This window comes from Panulirus ornatus, chromosome 7 (genome assembly GCF_036320965.1).
Source record: "Panulirus ornatus isolate Po-2019 chromosome 7, ASM3632096v1, whole genome shotgun sequence".
NCBI lineage: Eukaryota > Metazoa > Arthropoda > Malacostraca > Decapoda > Palinuridae > Panulirus > Panulirus ornatus.
Genome location: NC_092230.1, coordinates 18865200 through 18882459, shown reverse-complemented (window position 1 = coordinate 18882459; position 17260 = coordinate 18865200). Strand labels below are relative to the sequence as shown.

The 17260-nt window shown below is 39.5% G+C and overlaps 1 protein-coding gene across 8 annotated transcripts in view; it reads right to left on the bottom strand.

The window, feature by feature from the left end:
* The window catches only part of LOC139749437 (DENN domain-containing protein 1A), a 213980-nt gene that overhangs the window by 111986 nt on the left and 84734 nt on the right, over positions 1-17260 (bottom strand). For 6 of the 8 annotated variants that reach the window (XM_071663294.1, XM_071663288.1, XM_071663296.1 and 3 more), the window contains one exon: positions 16719-16754. The exons of 1 other annotated variant lie outside the window; for it this stretch is intronic. In XM_071663294.1, coding sequence (XP_071519395.1) covers positions 16719-16754 — 36 coding nt within the window. Of the gene's footprint in view, positions 1-16382; positions 16416-16718; positions 16755-17260 lie in introns of all 8 variants that reach the window. One more of the 8 variants, XM_071663289.1, reaches the window with a different exon arrangement.

The following is a 17260-nucleotide window of genomic DNA, read 5'->3' as shown; positions in this document are numbered from 1 at the left end:
ATAGGGTGGGGGAGGGGGCAAAAGTTCTGGGAGCGTTGAAGAATGTGTGGAATCCGAGAACATTATCTCAGAAAGCAAAAATGGATATGTTTGAAGGAATAGTGGTTCCAACAATGTTTTATGGTTGCGAGGTGTGGGCTATAGATAGAGTTGTGTGGAGGAGGGTGGATGTGCTGGAAATGAGATGTTTGAGGACAATATGTGGTGTGAGGTGGTTTGTTTGAGTAAGTAATAATAGGGTAAGAGAGATGTGTGTCATAAAAGGAGTGTGGTTGAGAGAGCAGAAAAGGGTGTTTTGAAATGGTTTGGTCACATGGAGAGAATGAGTGAGGAAAGATTGACCAAGAGGATATATGTGTCAGAGGTGGAGGGAATGAGGAGAAGAGGGAGACCTAATTGGAGGTGGAAAGATGGAGTGAAAAAGATTTTGAGTGATTGAAGCCTAAACATGCAGGAGGGTGAAAGGCATGCAAGGAAAGGAGTGAATTGGAACAATGTGGTATACCGGGTCGACGAGCTGTCAATGAATTGAACCAGGGCATGTGAAGCGTCTGGTGTAAACCATGGAAAGTTCTGTGGGGCCTGGATGTGGAAAGGGAGCTGTGGTTTCAGTGCATTATACATGACAGCTAGAGACTAAGTGTGAACGAATGTGGTCTTTGTTGTCTTTTCCTAGAACTACCTCACGCACATTCAGGGGGGAGGGGATTATCATTTCATGTGTGGTGGGGTGGCAATGGGAATCAATAAGGGCAGATGGTATGAATTATGTACATGTGTATAAATGTATATATCTGTGTGTGTATATATATGTATACGTTGAGATGTATAGGTATGTATATTTGCGTGTGTGGACATGTATGTATATACATGTGTATGTGGGTGGGTTGGGCCATTCTTTCGTCTGTTTCCTTGCGCTACCTCGCTAACGCGGGAGACAGCGAAAAAGCAAAATAAATAAATAAATAAATATATATATCATAATTGATCGCCATTTTCCGCAACAATGAGGAAGCACCAGGACACAGGTGAAGAGTGGTCCAACCACTCATGTACACATATACATAGACACCCATACACATACATTTACATACACAGACATATATGTATATACACATGAATATATACACAGGCAACAGCATTGCTATGCCCCACTTCAGTGAGGCATCACCAGGAAAAGTAAAAGGCTACATTTGTTCTCACTCAGGAAAAGACAAAAAGGCCATATTTGTTCTCAGTCAGTCTCTAGCTGTCATGTGTGACACCAAAACCATAGCTCCCTATCCACATCCAGGCACCACAGACCTTTCCCTGGTTTACCCCAGATGTTTCACATGCCCTGGTTCAGTTCACTGACAGCACATTGACCCCAGTATACTACATCCTTCCAATTCACTCTATTCCTTGCAGGCCTCTCACCTTCCTGAATGTTCAGGTCCAGAATGCTCAAAATCTTTTCCACTTCATCCTTCCACCTCCAATATGGTCTCCCACCTCTTCTTGTCCCCTCCACCTCTGACACATATATCCTCTTTGTCAACCTTTCCTCACTCTTTCTCTCCATATGTCCATACATTTTCAACACACCCTCTTCTGCTGTTTCAACCATACTGTATTCATTTCCACACATCTCTATTACCCTTTCATTACTTACTCGATCATCACACACTGTCCTCAAACATTTCATTTGCAACACATCCACCCTCCTTCATACAACCCTATCTACAGCCCATGCCTCACAACCATATAATATTGTTGGAACTACTATTCCTTCAAACATAGTCATTTATGCTTTCCGAGATAACATTCTCTCTTTCCACACATTCTTCATCGCTCCCAGAACATTCGCCCCCTCCTCCATCCAATGATTACCTTCCACTTCCATGGTTCCATTCACTTTTAAGTCCACTCCCAGATATCTAAAACACTTCACTTCCTCCAATTTTTCTCCATTTAAAGTTACATCTTAACTGACTTGTCCGTCAACCCTACTGAACCTAATAAAATTACTCTTATTCACATTTACTCTCAGCTTTCTCCTTTCACACACTTTTCCAAATTCAGTCACCAACTTCTGCAGTTTCTCACCTGAATCAGCCACCAGTGCTGTATCATTGGGGAACAACAACTGACTCACTTCCCAGGCTCTCTCATCCCCAACAGACTGCATACTCACACCTCTCTCCAAAACTCTTGCATTTACCTCTCTCTCACCACTCCATCCATAAACAAACAACCATGGTGACCTCATACACCCTTGACACAGACAGACCTTCACTGGGAACTAGACTTACACCCTCAATGAAAACTTCTCTCTACTTCTTGCACCATACCTTCCACAAAGTATCTTTATTATCAAACCTTGTCCATAAATGCCTCATACAAATCCAACAGTTTTCTAAGCATTTTCAAAGCAAACACCTTATCCACACATTTCCCACTCTCAAAACCACATTGTTCCTCCCCAGTTTGATGCTTGGTACAAGCCTTCTCCCCCTCAATCACCAGGTCTCTGCATATCTTCCAAGGTATGTTAAAAAAAACTTATATTTGTGTAGCTAAAACACTCCACTCTGTCCCCCTTGCCTTTATACAGTAGCATATATACATTCCATCAATCCTCAGGTGCCTCATCATGAACCATACATACAAAAATCCTCACAAACTGATCAACAACACAGTCACCAACTTTCTTAAGCATTCAAGTGCAGTACACTCCCCTACAGCTGCCTTGCCACATTTCATCTTATGAAAGGCTTTCACCACCTCTTCTTTATTCGCCAAACCACTTTCCATGACTTATGCACTTTGCACACCTCCCCAACCCAAAAATCCTATATCTGCCACCCTATCATCAAATATATTCAACATTCCTACAAAATACTCATTTCATCTCCTTATCTCAACCCTACCCATTACCACTTCCCCATTTGCCGCTTTCACTGATGTTTCCATTAGTTCTCTTGTTTTTCTCAAACAATCAACCTCCTTCCAACACATCTTATTCTCTGACGTTTTCTGATACTCAATCACCCTAACTTGCACTCTTTTTCAACTCCTGCATCTCCCTCTTGACCTCCTGTCACTTTCTCATATATTTCCCAATCATTTACACTCCTCTCTTGTATGCACTGCCCATACACCTTTTTCTGCTCTTTCACAAGCAACTTTTCTTCACCAGCCCATCACTCACTACTGTTTCTCATCTGCCTACCTTTCACCTTCTGCATGCACAGACTTCTCTTGCAAATGTGGAAGGTGGGAGATGGGCATGTGAGAAAGGGTAGTGAGTGGTCGGATGACAAGGCAAGGTTTCAAGTGAAAGAGAAAAGAGAGGACTATGGGAAGCACCTACATAGATGGAGTGCAAATGACTGAAAGATGTACAAGAGACAGCAGTAGGTCAGGATAATGAAGGGTTGAAGAAGAGGGCAAACTGAAGTGAGTGAGGATCAATAAACTTAAGGAAGAATAAGATGTTTCAGAAGGATGTTAATATTCTGAGAAAAACAAGGACAAATGGGTTCATAAGTGAAGGGGGCAAATGGGAAAGTGATAAAAGGTAGTGATAAGGAGAGGAAGAAATAGAGTAAGTATTTTGAAGGATTATTGAGGCATTTAGTTTGGGGAGGAATGAAAGTTGAGAGTCATGGAAAGTGGTCTGGTGAACAAAGAAAAGATGGTGAAAGCCTTGCATAAGATGAAATGTGGCATGATGGCTGCACTGGAAGATATTACAGTTGAATTTCTGAAGAAAGTGGGTAGTTGTGCTGACTGGTTAATAAGGCTTTTCAGTGCAAGTATGGATCATGGTACAGTAACTGTGGGTTGGCATAATGCATGTATACAGACAAAGCAAACAAAAAAGACTGTTGAAACAACAGATGTATAAGTCTTTTTAAAGTACACAGGGGACAGTGGTGAATTAGAGGGTGCAGGCATGTTCTGATTATCATTTTGGGAGGAACACTGTGGTTTCAGAAGTGGTAAAGGATGTGTGGATCAGGTGTTTGCCTTAAAGAGCAAGTGTGAGAAACACTTGAGAGAAACAGATGGATCTGTATGTGACATTTATGGATCTGGAGAAACCATATGATAAAGCTGATATAGGTGCCTTTGTCTTACAAATATATGGTATGGGAAGAAAGCTACTAGAATCTGTAAAAAGTTTTTACTGAGTGTAAGAAATGTGTTTGAGTAGGTGGAGAGGAGGGTGGTTCTAGATGAAGCTGGGTCTACAGCAGGTGTGAAGCCATCACAGCTGTTTACCAATTCATCGACTGAGTGGTGAAGGAGGTAAATGCAGAGGTCTTGCGGAAAGATGTGAGTATACGGTCTGTAGGGTATGAGGGGGATCTAAGAAGCATCAGTTGTTGCCTGGCAATGGCAAAGTAATGGTGGCAGATTCAAGTGAAAAAATGCTGAAGTTGGTATCTCATTAGTGAAAGTGTGAAGCAAAGAAGTTTAGCAGAGATAAGGTACAGGTTAGTTGGGGTGTGAGTATGAACAGCGAAAATTTGGAAGAAGTGAAGTGTTTAAGATATATGAGTCGACATGGCAGTGAATAGAGCCACCAAAGTGGAAGTGAGATATATGTTGGGTGATGAGGGAGAAAGTTCTGGGAGCACTGAGGACTGTGTGGAAAGAGAGATCTTTATACATAAGGGCCATGTAAAAGAAATGAGCAAAGAAACTGATCAGGGTTCTTTAGGTGTTTATATACCTTACTCTTAGAGCAAAAAAGTTATACAAAGTGGGAATGATGAAAGAAGGTGGCATTTCCTTTTCTTTGTATAGCACTTTCATTTGACAGTACTATACAATGGAAATCTGTCCTAATGTACCAATCAAAAACAGAAATGAAATAAAATTACCTAAAAGCACATACAGATAGCGTCAATGGAGTCTTCTTGTTAAAGAATAAGAGTTTATCAGATTTGGATGGTGGATGCAAAATTTCATTACAGAATTCTGTGTAAACAAATGATCTGAACTAATTAATGTTTAATACAAATACCAAACAGACAATAATGCTTATCACAAATAAATGACCTTCAAACTCATGAAAAGCTTCTTTCCTACAGGAAAGGCCTATGGGCAAGGAAAATGAGTCTTACAACTTTGAATAAAAACATGAAAAATATACTGCTGTTTAACATAATTTGCCCCAAATGACATTTTTACCAACAATCTGGGTCAGTTCTACCATTATCTAGTCATGAATCCAGTGCCATAAAAGAGCTACATATATATTTCCTCATTTCCAAGAAATCACAAACAACAATGAAGGAAACAGAAGAGAATAAGGAGGGGAGGATGGATGGGAAAGAAATGGGAAGAGTTGCTCACTGACCTCCATGTATAAGAAATAGCTTTTCACATGCTCAAAACTCATTTGCTTCCAAAAAGGATCCAGCCAATAAGCTTGGAAAATGGGAAATGAGAGCATCCCCTAATGAATCTACCTCTCTATATTTCGGATGCCCATTCCCTAGAAGAACTCCCTCAAGGAGGTGGCTACAGCAAAAGTCCCCATGACCAATGAACTTCAGTGCCGCTTCTTGGGCTTTAGTGCTTCACCCTTAACAAGCCACTGGCAGAGGGCAACTCCAGAGCAATGCTTTCAGAGGCTTCTACCTAATGTTCCTACTGACTACTTCTACCTACTGTGTCTATCTAATGCTCCTACCTTATGTTTCTACATACTACTTCTACCTTATGTTCCTCTTTAATGTTCATACATACAACTTTTATCTACAGCTCTTCCAATTTTGCTAAAGGATAGGGATAGCACACAGCACTCACCACAGGAAAGTAAAGTTACAAAAAATGAGTTGTGTAAGTTAAGTGATGTCAAACGTTATGTGTGACAAGGAGAGATTGTATGTTTGTGGTCGCAATGCCATCAGTCCATGTGGGTGAGGCAGAAAGAAAAGACAGCTTCTTGGGTCTGAGGAGTGCAACTTGACAAACCCGTAAGTGTTGGCTCCTTACACTACCATTATTAACCCTCGTAATACCCAGGCAAGAAATACAGGTAATATACCTCCCTATGTGGTGGCTGCTTACAAACTGCTATCTACCAAATCACAGTGGGGAATTCTCCAACTAAAGAAAATAAGTGAAAAACTAGTTCAGAAAGAGTTGGTTGCAAAAATCAACCCCAACCTCCTAAAATGGAAGAGTTAAGTTAACTAAACCATGGTAATGAGGCTATGGAAAGAAATCAATCATAGGAATTCCTCTGAAGTAAAAACTAGTACAACATGGAACTTCATAATGCTTGAGGCCATCCCTTGATGGATATTCCCAGAGGGAATGGGCATAAGAGATATAGATAGATAGACAGATAGATACAGACAGATAGATATTAATCCTAGTCCCTAAATGTTGGAAATATCAATAAACCTATCAACTGCATTTATAACAAATTTTCCAGCGCTCTTGGTTCCAAAGCCTTGCTGGATTAACCAGTATGCGGGACCAACCATGGTCACATAATAATAATTCAACAACACACCTCTAACCCACTAATTATACATCTCCCATGTGTCTAAAGTACACCATGGATTGCTAGAAATTTAAATTAAACAAATATCAAATGTAAATCAAATAAATAAATGAAACACATTATACACCTGCTCTGGACTGAGGTGCTTGTCAGCTACGAGTTTCGCAAATTTGTCCACATACTCGGCAGCTCCTTTGTGGTTTGCAGACTGCTTTCCTCCGCACACTTTATTCATGGAAATTCCATGACGCTTCTTGAATCTTTGAATCCATCCTTCACTATAGTCATGCTCATGTTGTAATTTAAGTTCTTTATAGAACAAATTAGCCTGGTCCATTATCATGCTACCTGACATGTCCACTCAATCACTCCAAGGCTGTCGAAACCTTTCCATCATCACTTGATCGTGCTCAGTACTCTTACCATCTTTCATAGTTTTTCTAATCATCATTTGCTTCTTGAAATTGTTGTCTGCATAGAATTCAATATTTTCTCCCTTTGCTTCTTTACATCATAAATAGTTGATGAACCAATACTGAAGATGCCACACAGCTTACGCACTGAAACACCACTGTCCACTTTTTCAACAGTTCTACTTTATCTTGGATTAATATGGAATGGTGTTTATGTTTGACACCACAACTGACACACTCATATGTCTTAGAAGCCATAGCTAGGGTTAAATTTAAGCAAAATAAGCTAAGAATCTCAGAATTGCAGTATCACCACCAACAAGTGCAGTGCAAAGAATGTAAATAAGCATGCCCGACACACAATGCCATCTGTGGCCACCCAGTAAACTAGTCTGGTGGCCGCGGTAATTTCAAGTTCCCTCACGTAATTTTGTCTGGACTAAAGGAGTTGCCGAACCATCAGTTGCCAGGAATTCGGTGGTGTACCTGTACCAGCAATATATCACCCTCCCTAAACGTTGGCTACCAACCAACTGCTACCTATTAGTCTAAGCTCTTCTGAATCAGATCATGAACCATAAGAAGGAAATTAACTGTTAGGTAAAGCCAACTTTGAGTGTACAGAACTGGTAACCAAGAAAAAATTCTGGACAAGAATCATTATAGTATGAAATACCTATATCAACAGACCATTAGGAAAAGCAAAACTCCTTCAAAATGAAAAGTTAGTGAAGGCTGTGACACATGTCTGGTTGCTGGTCTCCAAAGTCTCTGTGTACAGACTAGCCACTCCCATCTGAATATGTCTACAGATGATGTAAAGGTTACAAGAGAAGTGAAAAGTGAGAAAAATGCAGCAACTTACAAGTGGACTAAAAAGATTCCAAAGTTAGTATGATAATGGATGTTGAAATCCATCCCAGGCATATGTCAAGAAATAAGCAGGAATCTGTGTGTAACAAAGAAAAAATAGCTTAAGGATTCTGTGAGAAGGAAAAAATAGAGTAACCCAGCATTAATGGAGCCAAAGATCACTTGACACTCTAAATGGGAAAGAATGCTGAAGGAGATCTTACAATTAATTCAATGTTAGTGCTTTATCTAGAAAACCTATGGACTATCAAAAGTCTGTATTGCCTGTGATCTGACATGGGCCACATGCATAGTGATTGTATGTGGTCTTCGAATAATCCATAACACATGAAGGAATTAAAGATTTTTCAGTTAGTGGACATAGCTTGAAGTTGTCAGCCTTAATAAGTCTAGCATTTGATAAGTCTAAAGCCCCAACAACCAACCATGATTTGGGATTCTAACTATAAGGCCTGAGTTACCCATGGTATTTTACCTCAGAGCTTTATTGACTTATCTGTTCAGCTATAGAGCACTACTGTGCCAGTAGAATTTTAGGAAATAAAGTATAGCTTATCCTAAGGTGAATCCAGATGTCACTGAGGACCTCCCTAAAAATACCACGAAGCTCCAAGAAGAAAGGGCAATAACATCCATTATCACAAGCCACTTTTCAGTAAAGGGGTTAGCATTAGTGTTCAACTAGAGAAACAATGCTGGTGACCCTCTTTAATGATAGGATCCCAAAAATGAACATGATCTTATGTTCTCTGTATGGGTTACACATCTTTCAAGAAATTACAAGCTTTACAGAGAGAAAAAAGAGGCACTGAAAACCTTCTAACAAAAATTGGATGTTATCTTTTTAAAAGGCCTTGGTTAATTTCTCCTTCTCTACATTCAGCTAAAGCAGTTGCTGAATCAGATAATTCAGGCTGATGTCGACAATCCTAGTACCCCTCATTCATACTCTCAGTAGCCCTTACTCCACCCTATCCCTCACTATCACCACTTCATTTCCCTATTACCATGTTTTCAGCTAAGTTTTCACTGACTATGATCAGAAATAATCCTGGGGTTCTTTTATAATGGTCACTTCAAAAGGAAAATCAAGTTTTCATATTCTTATTTTGCCATAAAAATGAGATATACTTACTTTGAAAATGTTAAATTTGGTAGTATAAAGGCCAAACAAATCAACAAACATAAAAATCACATACTGAAATGGACAAACTTACTGCTTGCTCCAAACCATCCCACACCACCATTTCAATCCTTAATCACCAGCACTTCCTCTCTAGCCAATCTATTTCTGAGGTTGCTGATGGATAAGCCTCTCCACTTTTCTCCATCATCAGCAGTGTCCCTCAAGGTTCTATCCTGCTCCCTACACTTTTTCTCCTTTTTAACAATTTCCTCTCCTTTACAAATAATCAAATGCGCTCATATGCTAATGACTCAACACTGCATTTATCCAAATCCTTCAATTCTGCTCCTTCTTTCTTTCAATCTGCATCTCATCCTGACAGCCTCCTCAATAAACTCAGACTTGGACAGAATATCTCAGTGGGCAGATGAAATCTAGTTAAGTTAATGCCTCCAAGACCCAGTTTTTACCTATCTCTCTATCGAAAATTCCTCACAACTATTGTCTCACCTCTGAACATACTGTGATTCCATCTCTTGACTCAATGAACAAACCTGGTATTACTTTAAAATCCACTCTTTTTCGGAAACCCCACATTACGGCAATAGCTAAGACTGCCTCGAAAAATCTGGGTGTCCTGTTTAGACGTTGAAACTTCTTTTCTTCTGAACACTTGCTCCATCTATACGATGGATTGATTCATCCTTGTATAAAGTACTGCTCTTACATCTGGGGTGGTTTTAGCTCTGCATCCTTACTCAACAGAGTTGAGTCGAAAGCAGTTTAACTTATGAACTGTCCCAGGCTAACTTCTATACTTGATCCTCTTGCCATATGCTGCAATGTTTATTCACTTTCCTTCTTCTATAGTTACTACTATGGTTTTTGCTCTCAATAGCTGGCTGTTTGTGTGCCCCCATCACTGACCAGACCATGCAATATTTGGCAAGCTGCTGCATCAAATGATTACTGTGTGGCCAATGGCAACTCAAGGATGTGCCATTTGATAATTTCTTCTTTCCCTATACATCAAAGCTATGAATCTCTACCTTCTCATGTCTTTCCAAATAACTATGACCTGGCACTTTTTAAAAGACAGGATTTTCACTTCCTCCAAAATTTGTAAATAATTTCCCTTGCCTTCTTTTTCCCTTTCACAATTCTTTCATAATCTTTTTTTATCTTTTTTATTTTCCAAAAGAGGGAACAGAAAAGGGGGCCAAGTGAGGATATTCCCTCTAAGGCTCAGTCCTCTTTTCTTAATGCTACCATGCTAATGTGGGAAATGGTGAATATGTATAAAAAAAAAAATCGATTAAGGCCCAGCCTTGAAGTGGGCTTTTGTTCATGACTGGAGACTTTAAAAAATCTTAATAAGAATCATTAACTATCATCTCATTTACCAGTGAAATGGCAACAGTTGCTGCATCTGATGGTCAAGTTGCATCATGATAAAGTATGGGGAAACTGACAGACTGCTAAGTATGTAACCTCATTGTTCTATGAAGACCCCCAGAACACATAAGTCTGTGGTAGGCATTGCTTGAGCTAAGTTATTGTATGCATATTCCATACTGACAAGCCAGTAAAAGAAAATTACTGCTATGGAAAACGCCATTCATTCTATAAAGGGTTTCAACTGCTGCACAGTAATATGTTATACAACAAGACGTGCCATAATTAGGGAGATGGCCATGCTGGCCTCTGACCTGACCCATAAAATTATGAATTTTGGTTTACTCTAAAGTGAAAATTACCACAGCAGACTGATCACTGAACAAATGGGCTCAACAATTCAAAAAGTCTGTAATATGTATTCATAGAAAGAGAAAAATTACATTTTAAGCATAAAGAACCTATAATTTAGGCTCTCTGGCCCAATTACATCATAAGCCAAATTACAATCTTACATTCTTTGTAAAATGATTCCCATAATGATGTAAGTATCCACTGAGACCAAAGAATAACATAACTACCAAGATATATATTCATTTGCTTTATCGCTGTCTCCCGCGTTAGCGAGGTAGCGCAAGGAAACAGACGAAAGAATGGCCCAGCCCACCCACATACACATGTATATACATACACGTCCACACACGCAAATATACATACCTATACATCTCAACGTATACATATATATACATACACAGACATATACATATATACACATGTACATAATTCATACTGTCAGCCTTTATTCATTCCCATTGCCACCCCGCCACACATGAAATAACAGCCCCCTCCCCCCTCATGTGTGCGAGGTAGCCCTAGGAAGACAACAAAGGCCACATTCGTTTACACTCAGTCTCTAGCTGTCATGTAATAATGCACCGAAACCACAATTCCCTTTCCACATCCAGGCCCTACAGAACTTTCCATGGTTTACCCCAGATGCTTCACATGCCCTGGTTCAATCCACTGACAGCACGTCGACCCCGGTATAACACATCGTTCCAATTCACTCCTTTCCTTGCACGCCTTTCACCCTCCTGCATGTTCAGGCCCTGATCACTCAAAATCTTTTTCACTCCATCTTTCCACCTCCAATTAGGTCTCCCACTTCTCCTTGTTCCCTCCACCTCAGACACATATATCCTCTTGGTCAATCTTTCCTCACTCATTCTCTCCATGTGACCACACCATTTCAAAACACACTCTTCTGCTCTCTCAACCACACTCTTTTTATTACCACACATCTCTCTTACCCTATTATTTCTTACTCGATCAAACCACCTCACACCACATATTGTCCTCAAACATCTCATTTCCAGCACATCCACCCTCCTGCGCACAACTCTATCCATAGCCCACACCTTGCAACCATACAACATTGTTGGAACCACTATTCCTTCAAACATACCCATTTCTGCTTTCCGAGATAATGTTCTCGACTTCCACACATTCTTCAAGGCTCCCAGAATTTTCGCCCCCTCCCCCACCCTATGATTCACTTCCGCTTCCATGGTTCCATCCGCTGCCAAATCCGCTCCCAGATATCTAGAACACTTCACTTTCTCCAGTTTTTCTCCATTCAAACTTACCTCCCGATTGATTTGACCCTCAACCCTACTGTACCTAATAACCTTGCTCTTATTCACATTTACTCTCAGCTTTCTTCTTTCACACACTTTACCAAACTCAGTCACCAGCTTCTGTAGTTTCTCACACGAATCAGCCACCAGCGCTGTATCATCAGCGAACAACAACTGACTCACTTCCCAAGCCCTCTCATCCACAACAGACTGCATATTTGCCCCTCTTTCCAAAACTCTTGCATTCACCTCCCTAATAACCCCATCCATAAACAAATTAAACAACCATGGAGACATCACACATCCCTGCCGCAAACCTACATTCACTAAGAACCAATCACTTTCCTCTCTTCCTACACGTACACATGCCTTACATTCTCGATAAAAACTTTTCATTGCTTCTAACAGCTTGCCTCCCACACCATATATTCTTAATACCTTCCGCAGAGCATCTCTATCAACTCTATCAAGTGCCTTCTCCAGATCCATAAATGCTACATACAATTCCATTTGCTTTTCTAAGTATTTCTCACATACATTCTTCAGAGCAAACATCTGATCCACACATCCTCAACCACTTCTGAAACCTCACTGTTCTTACCCAATCTCATGCTCTGTACATGCCTTCACCCTCTCAATCAATACCCTCCCATTTAATTTCCCAGGAATACTCAAACATATACCTCTGTAATTTAAGCACTCACTTTTATTCCCTTTGCCTTTGTACAATGGCACTATGCAAGCATTCCACCAATCCTTAAGCACCTCACCATGAGTCATACATACATTAAATAATCTTACCAACAGTCAACAATACAGTAACCCCCTTTTTTAATAAATTCCACTGCAATACCATCCAAACCCACTGCCTTGCCGGCTTTCATCTTCCGCAAAGCTTTTGCTACCTCTTCTCTGTTTACCAAATCATTCTCCCTAACCCTCTCACTTTGCACACCACCTCGACCAAAACACCATATATCTCCACTCTATCATCAAACACATTTAACAAACCTTCAAAATATTCACTCCATCTCCTTCTCACATCACCACTACTTGTAATCACCTCCTCATTAGCCCCCTTCACTGATGTTCCCATTTGTTCCCTTGTCTTACGCACTTTATTTACTCCTTCCAAAACATCTTTTTATTCTCCCTAAAATTTAATGATAATCTCTCACCCCAACTCTCATTTGCCCTCTTTTTCACCTCTTGTACCTTTCTCATGACCTCCTGCCTCTTTCTTCTGTACATTTCCCACTCTTTTGCATTATTTCCCTGCAAAAATCGGCCAAATGTCTCTCTCTTCTCTTTCACTAATAATCTTACTTCTTCATCCGACCACTCACTACCCTTTCTAATCAATCCACCTCCCAGGCTTCTCATGCCACAAACATCTTTTGCGCAAGCCATCACTGCTTCCCTAAATACATCACCTTCCTCACCCATTCCCCTTACGTCCTTTGTTCTCACCTTTTTCCATTCAGTACTCAGTCTCTCCTGGTACTTCCTCACACAAGTCTCCTTCCCAAGCTCACTTACTCTCACCACTCTCTTCACCCTAACATTCTCTCTTCTTTTCCAAAGACCTCTACAAGTCTTCACTTTCGCTTCCACAAGATAATGATCAGACATCCCACCAGTTGCACCTCTTAGCACATTAACATTTAAAAGTCTCTCTTTCACGCATCTATCAATTAACACGTAATCCAATAACGCTCTCTGGCCATCTCTCCTACTTACACACATATACTTATGTATATCTCTCTTTTTAAACCACGTATTCCCAATCACCAGTCCTTTTTCAGCACATAAATCTACAAGCTCTTCACCATTTCCATTTACAACACTGAACACCCCATGTACACCAATTATTCCCTCATCTGCCACATTACTCACCTTTGCATTCAAATCACCCATAACTATAACCCAGTTTTGTGCATCAAAACCACTAACACACTCATTCAGCTGCTCCCAAAACACTTGCCTCTCATGATCTTTCTTCTCATGCCCAAGTGCATATGCACCAATAATCACCTATCTCTCTCACCTTTGTTTTATCAATTATCTGTTTACTTCTACACTATATCTCCCACCTGTTTCAGGGAGTGTACCCCCCCTATTGCCCACTAACCCTAACTTGACTCAAGAGTGCCCAATACAACTCTGTCCTTTGCCATGAGCTTGGCTGAGTGTTCACTTCAGAGCAATACATCGCAGGTTGCGTTCTTAGCATACTAGCACTGGTAGGTGTCAAGTCCGTGTGATTACATTTAGAGTATGTAATAATACACAGGTATTAGTGTAGGGATGAGCCAAGTCATTGGAGTCGCTTTCGAGGAGAATAACTGCGACTCTGTAGTGTTGATATCTCGGATGGTCTTCCACGATGCTGGAAGCGTGAAGGAATACAAGGTAGGGGAGGGTGCTGAACCCAATCCTCCTTTAGTAGCCTTGAAACGTGTAGGAAGTGGAAGTAATCTTCATCCCCTTAACAGGCATAAATATAGTTATCTGATATGAGGAAAAGATTTCCAACATTTTCCCGTGCGGCGTAGGGCAACTAAAGGAGGGTGCGCGGGGTGGAATCCGTCTCGTCTTTTTTGATTTAAAGAAGAGTATTTAGACAATTATAGTTGAGTGGTTGATAGTAAGTAACGTAAGGTATAATATATTTGATATAATAATATAAAGCTTCGTTTTTTTTTAACCATCGCATCGCAGAGCGAGGTAGTTTAAACTGATACTGGTTTTTAGGAATATGAAGACCTGTTGGATAGAGAAGGATTTACCAGCCACGGTCCTCCTTTTAGTCGCTTCGAGAGGAGGGAAGAGAGGAGGGATTCTATCCTAATCCAGGAGTGAATAGTATGATTAAAAGGATATTTGTTCTGGCTACTGAATCGGGAGCACGACAAGTATAAGAAAGAAAAATTAGATGCGGAAAGGCGAATGGTTGAAAGGAAAAATTATATATATGATCATGGGATAGGGGTGAAGAATACTTCCCACGTATTCCTGCGTGTCGTAAAAGGCACTAAAGGAAGAGCGGGAGGCTGGAAATCCTCCTACTCGTTTTGTTTTTTTCTTTTGTAATTTTCCAAAAGAAGGAAACAGGAGGGGGCAGGTAGGATTTCCACAAGCCATCCTTGTTCTTAACGCTACCTCGCAAACGCGGGAGACAGCGACAAAGTATAAAAAAAAAAAAAAAAAATATATATATATATATATATATATATATATATATATATATATATATATATATATATATATTCATTTTATTTATTTTGCTTTGTTGCTCTCTCCCACGTTAGCGAGGTAGCGCAAGAAACAGACGAAAGAATGGCCCAAACCACCCACATACACATGTATATACTACACGTCCACACACGCAAATATACATTCCTATACATCTCAAAAATATACATACATATATATATATATATATATATATATATATATATATATATATATATATATATATATATATATATATATATACACACACAGACATATACATATATACAAACGTACATAATTCATACTGTCTGCCTTTAGTCATTCCCATCACCACCCTGCCACACATGAAATAACAACCCCCTCCCCCCTCATGTGCATGAGGTAGCGCTACGAAAAGACAACAGAGGCCACATTCGATCACACTCAGTCTCTAGCTGTCATGTAATAATGCACTATGAAGGCGGGTATCCAAATGAAATGAGATACCAATTTTCTTGAGAAATAACTGACTACTACCAGATGGCACTGTAATCACACATGGATGCTTTAGTCCCCTTAAGCCACTAGGTTCAAAATACTTAAGGACATAAAATATACCAGCAAAACTTACTTTATGAAAATGAAAAATAAACAAACGATTGTTATAAGTAAATAAAAAGGTAGAAAAGCAGGATGAGAAAAGTTTACCCATGGCAAACAACATGGACAATGTGAAACCTACACATAAGATAACTTTAAACAGAGTACCCAATATTCCCTTATAAAACCACAATAAGCTCTAAAGTAATACAGATTACAGAAAAAGAGGTAATCACTGTATAATGAGGAAATGACTACACCAGCAGGAAGGCGTCTTACAAATGTACTAGTGCAGGGCAGTGCAGCTGTTTAAGTGGTTATTTTGGCTTTGAATTTGTGACAAGAACACAGAAAGAATGGTGAAATGTGGGTCGTCTAGGGTGAACCTCCCTTTAAGGCCAGATGGTTTGCAAACCACATAATACTACTGGAATAAAGCTTAATAATATCTCAAAAGGAATGAGGGTTTCTCATTTTCCTTGCATTTTGACCAGATCATGTATGGGAGAAAGTAAAAATAAAATAATTCTGTTTGGGATTTTGCATCCAAAAGTCCACATTGTAGTAAACAGCTAAAAATCTAAAATGGTTAGTACTGCAAAACTACTTACACTTTTAACAGCAGATTTAACAGCAGGGTTGGTCTGCAAAGAATACAAGCCCATGATTATAAGAAGCATGCCCAAAAAAGCCAAGTAAATCCCTTAATTGCCAGGAGTTATTAGCCCTACACAATGAGACAAACTCTGCCTCCTATAATGAGACTCCTGGCAACTAAAAGATTGCATCCCTTTGCCCAATAAGAAAATCAAATCAAATGATAGCAGCAGAATAAATGACTGACAAAATTGCAAATTCCCACATAGAATAAATAATGTGATCAAGGTTCATGGAAGATACCCATGATACCAGAGGTCATTCAGTGCAATCATGGCAAGTGTACTCACGGTGTTACTGTTACTTTTCAGGTGTCTAAACGGGCTCTACAATAGATAAAGCAGAGGCATTTAATTACCTACATGGACTGAAAAAATTGTCAATAATATTCAACAATTATCTTTCATGTTTATAGTGAAGCTACATATACTAGGAAAATTTATATACAATAATAAAAATAGTATAACTGTGTAAGTAAAATATCATGTATGTTAGCTTATAAAACTAATGTCTCTTTAATGTATTCCAAAAAAGTGATAATATAATGGAATTATAAAAAAAAATATTTCTAACTGACCTACAATTACATATAAGGTACAGAAATAAAATAATATACACAATCTAACTTCAATATGCTGTGCACACAGTTCTTTGAAATTTCACTAAATTCCTCCTGCCCAAACAATCTCAAAACCAACCAACAACTCCCAAGCAGAAACAAAAAACTTACCCTTGCTTCACACTTTAGAAACCTATACTCATACATTCCCCCTGTCCAAGCAAACACATTGTGAAAAAAAGTAAAGATTAAACAAGCAATGAACAAGTTTCC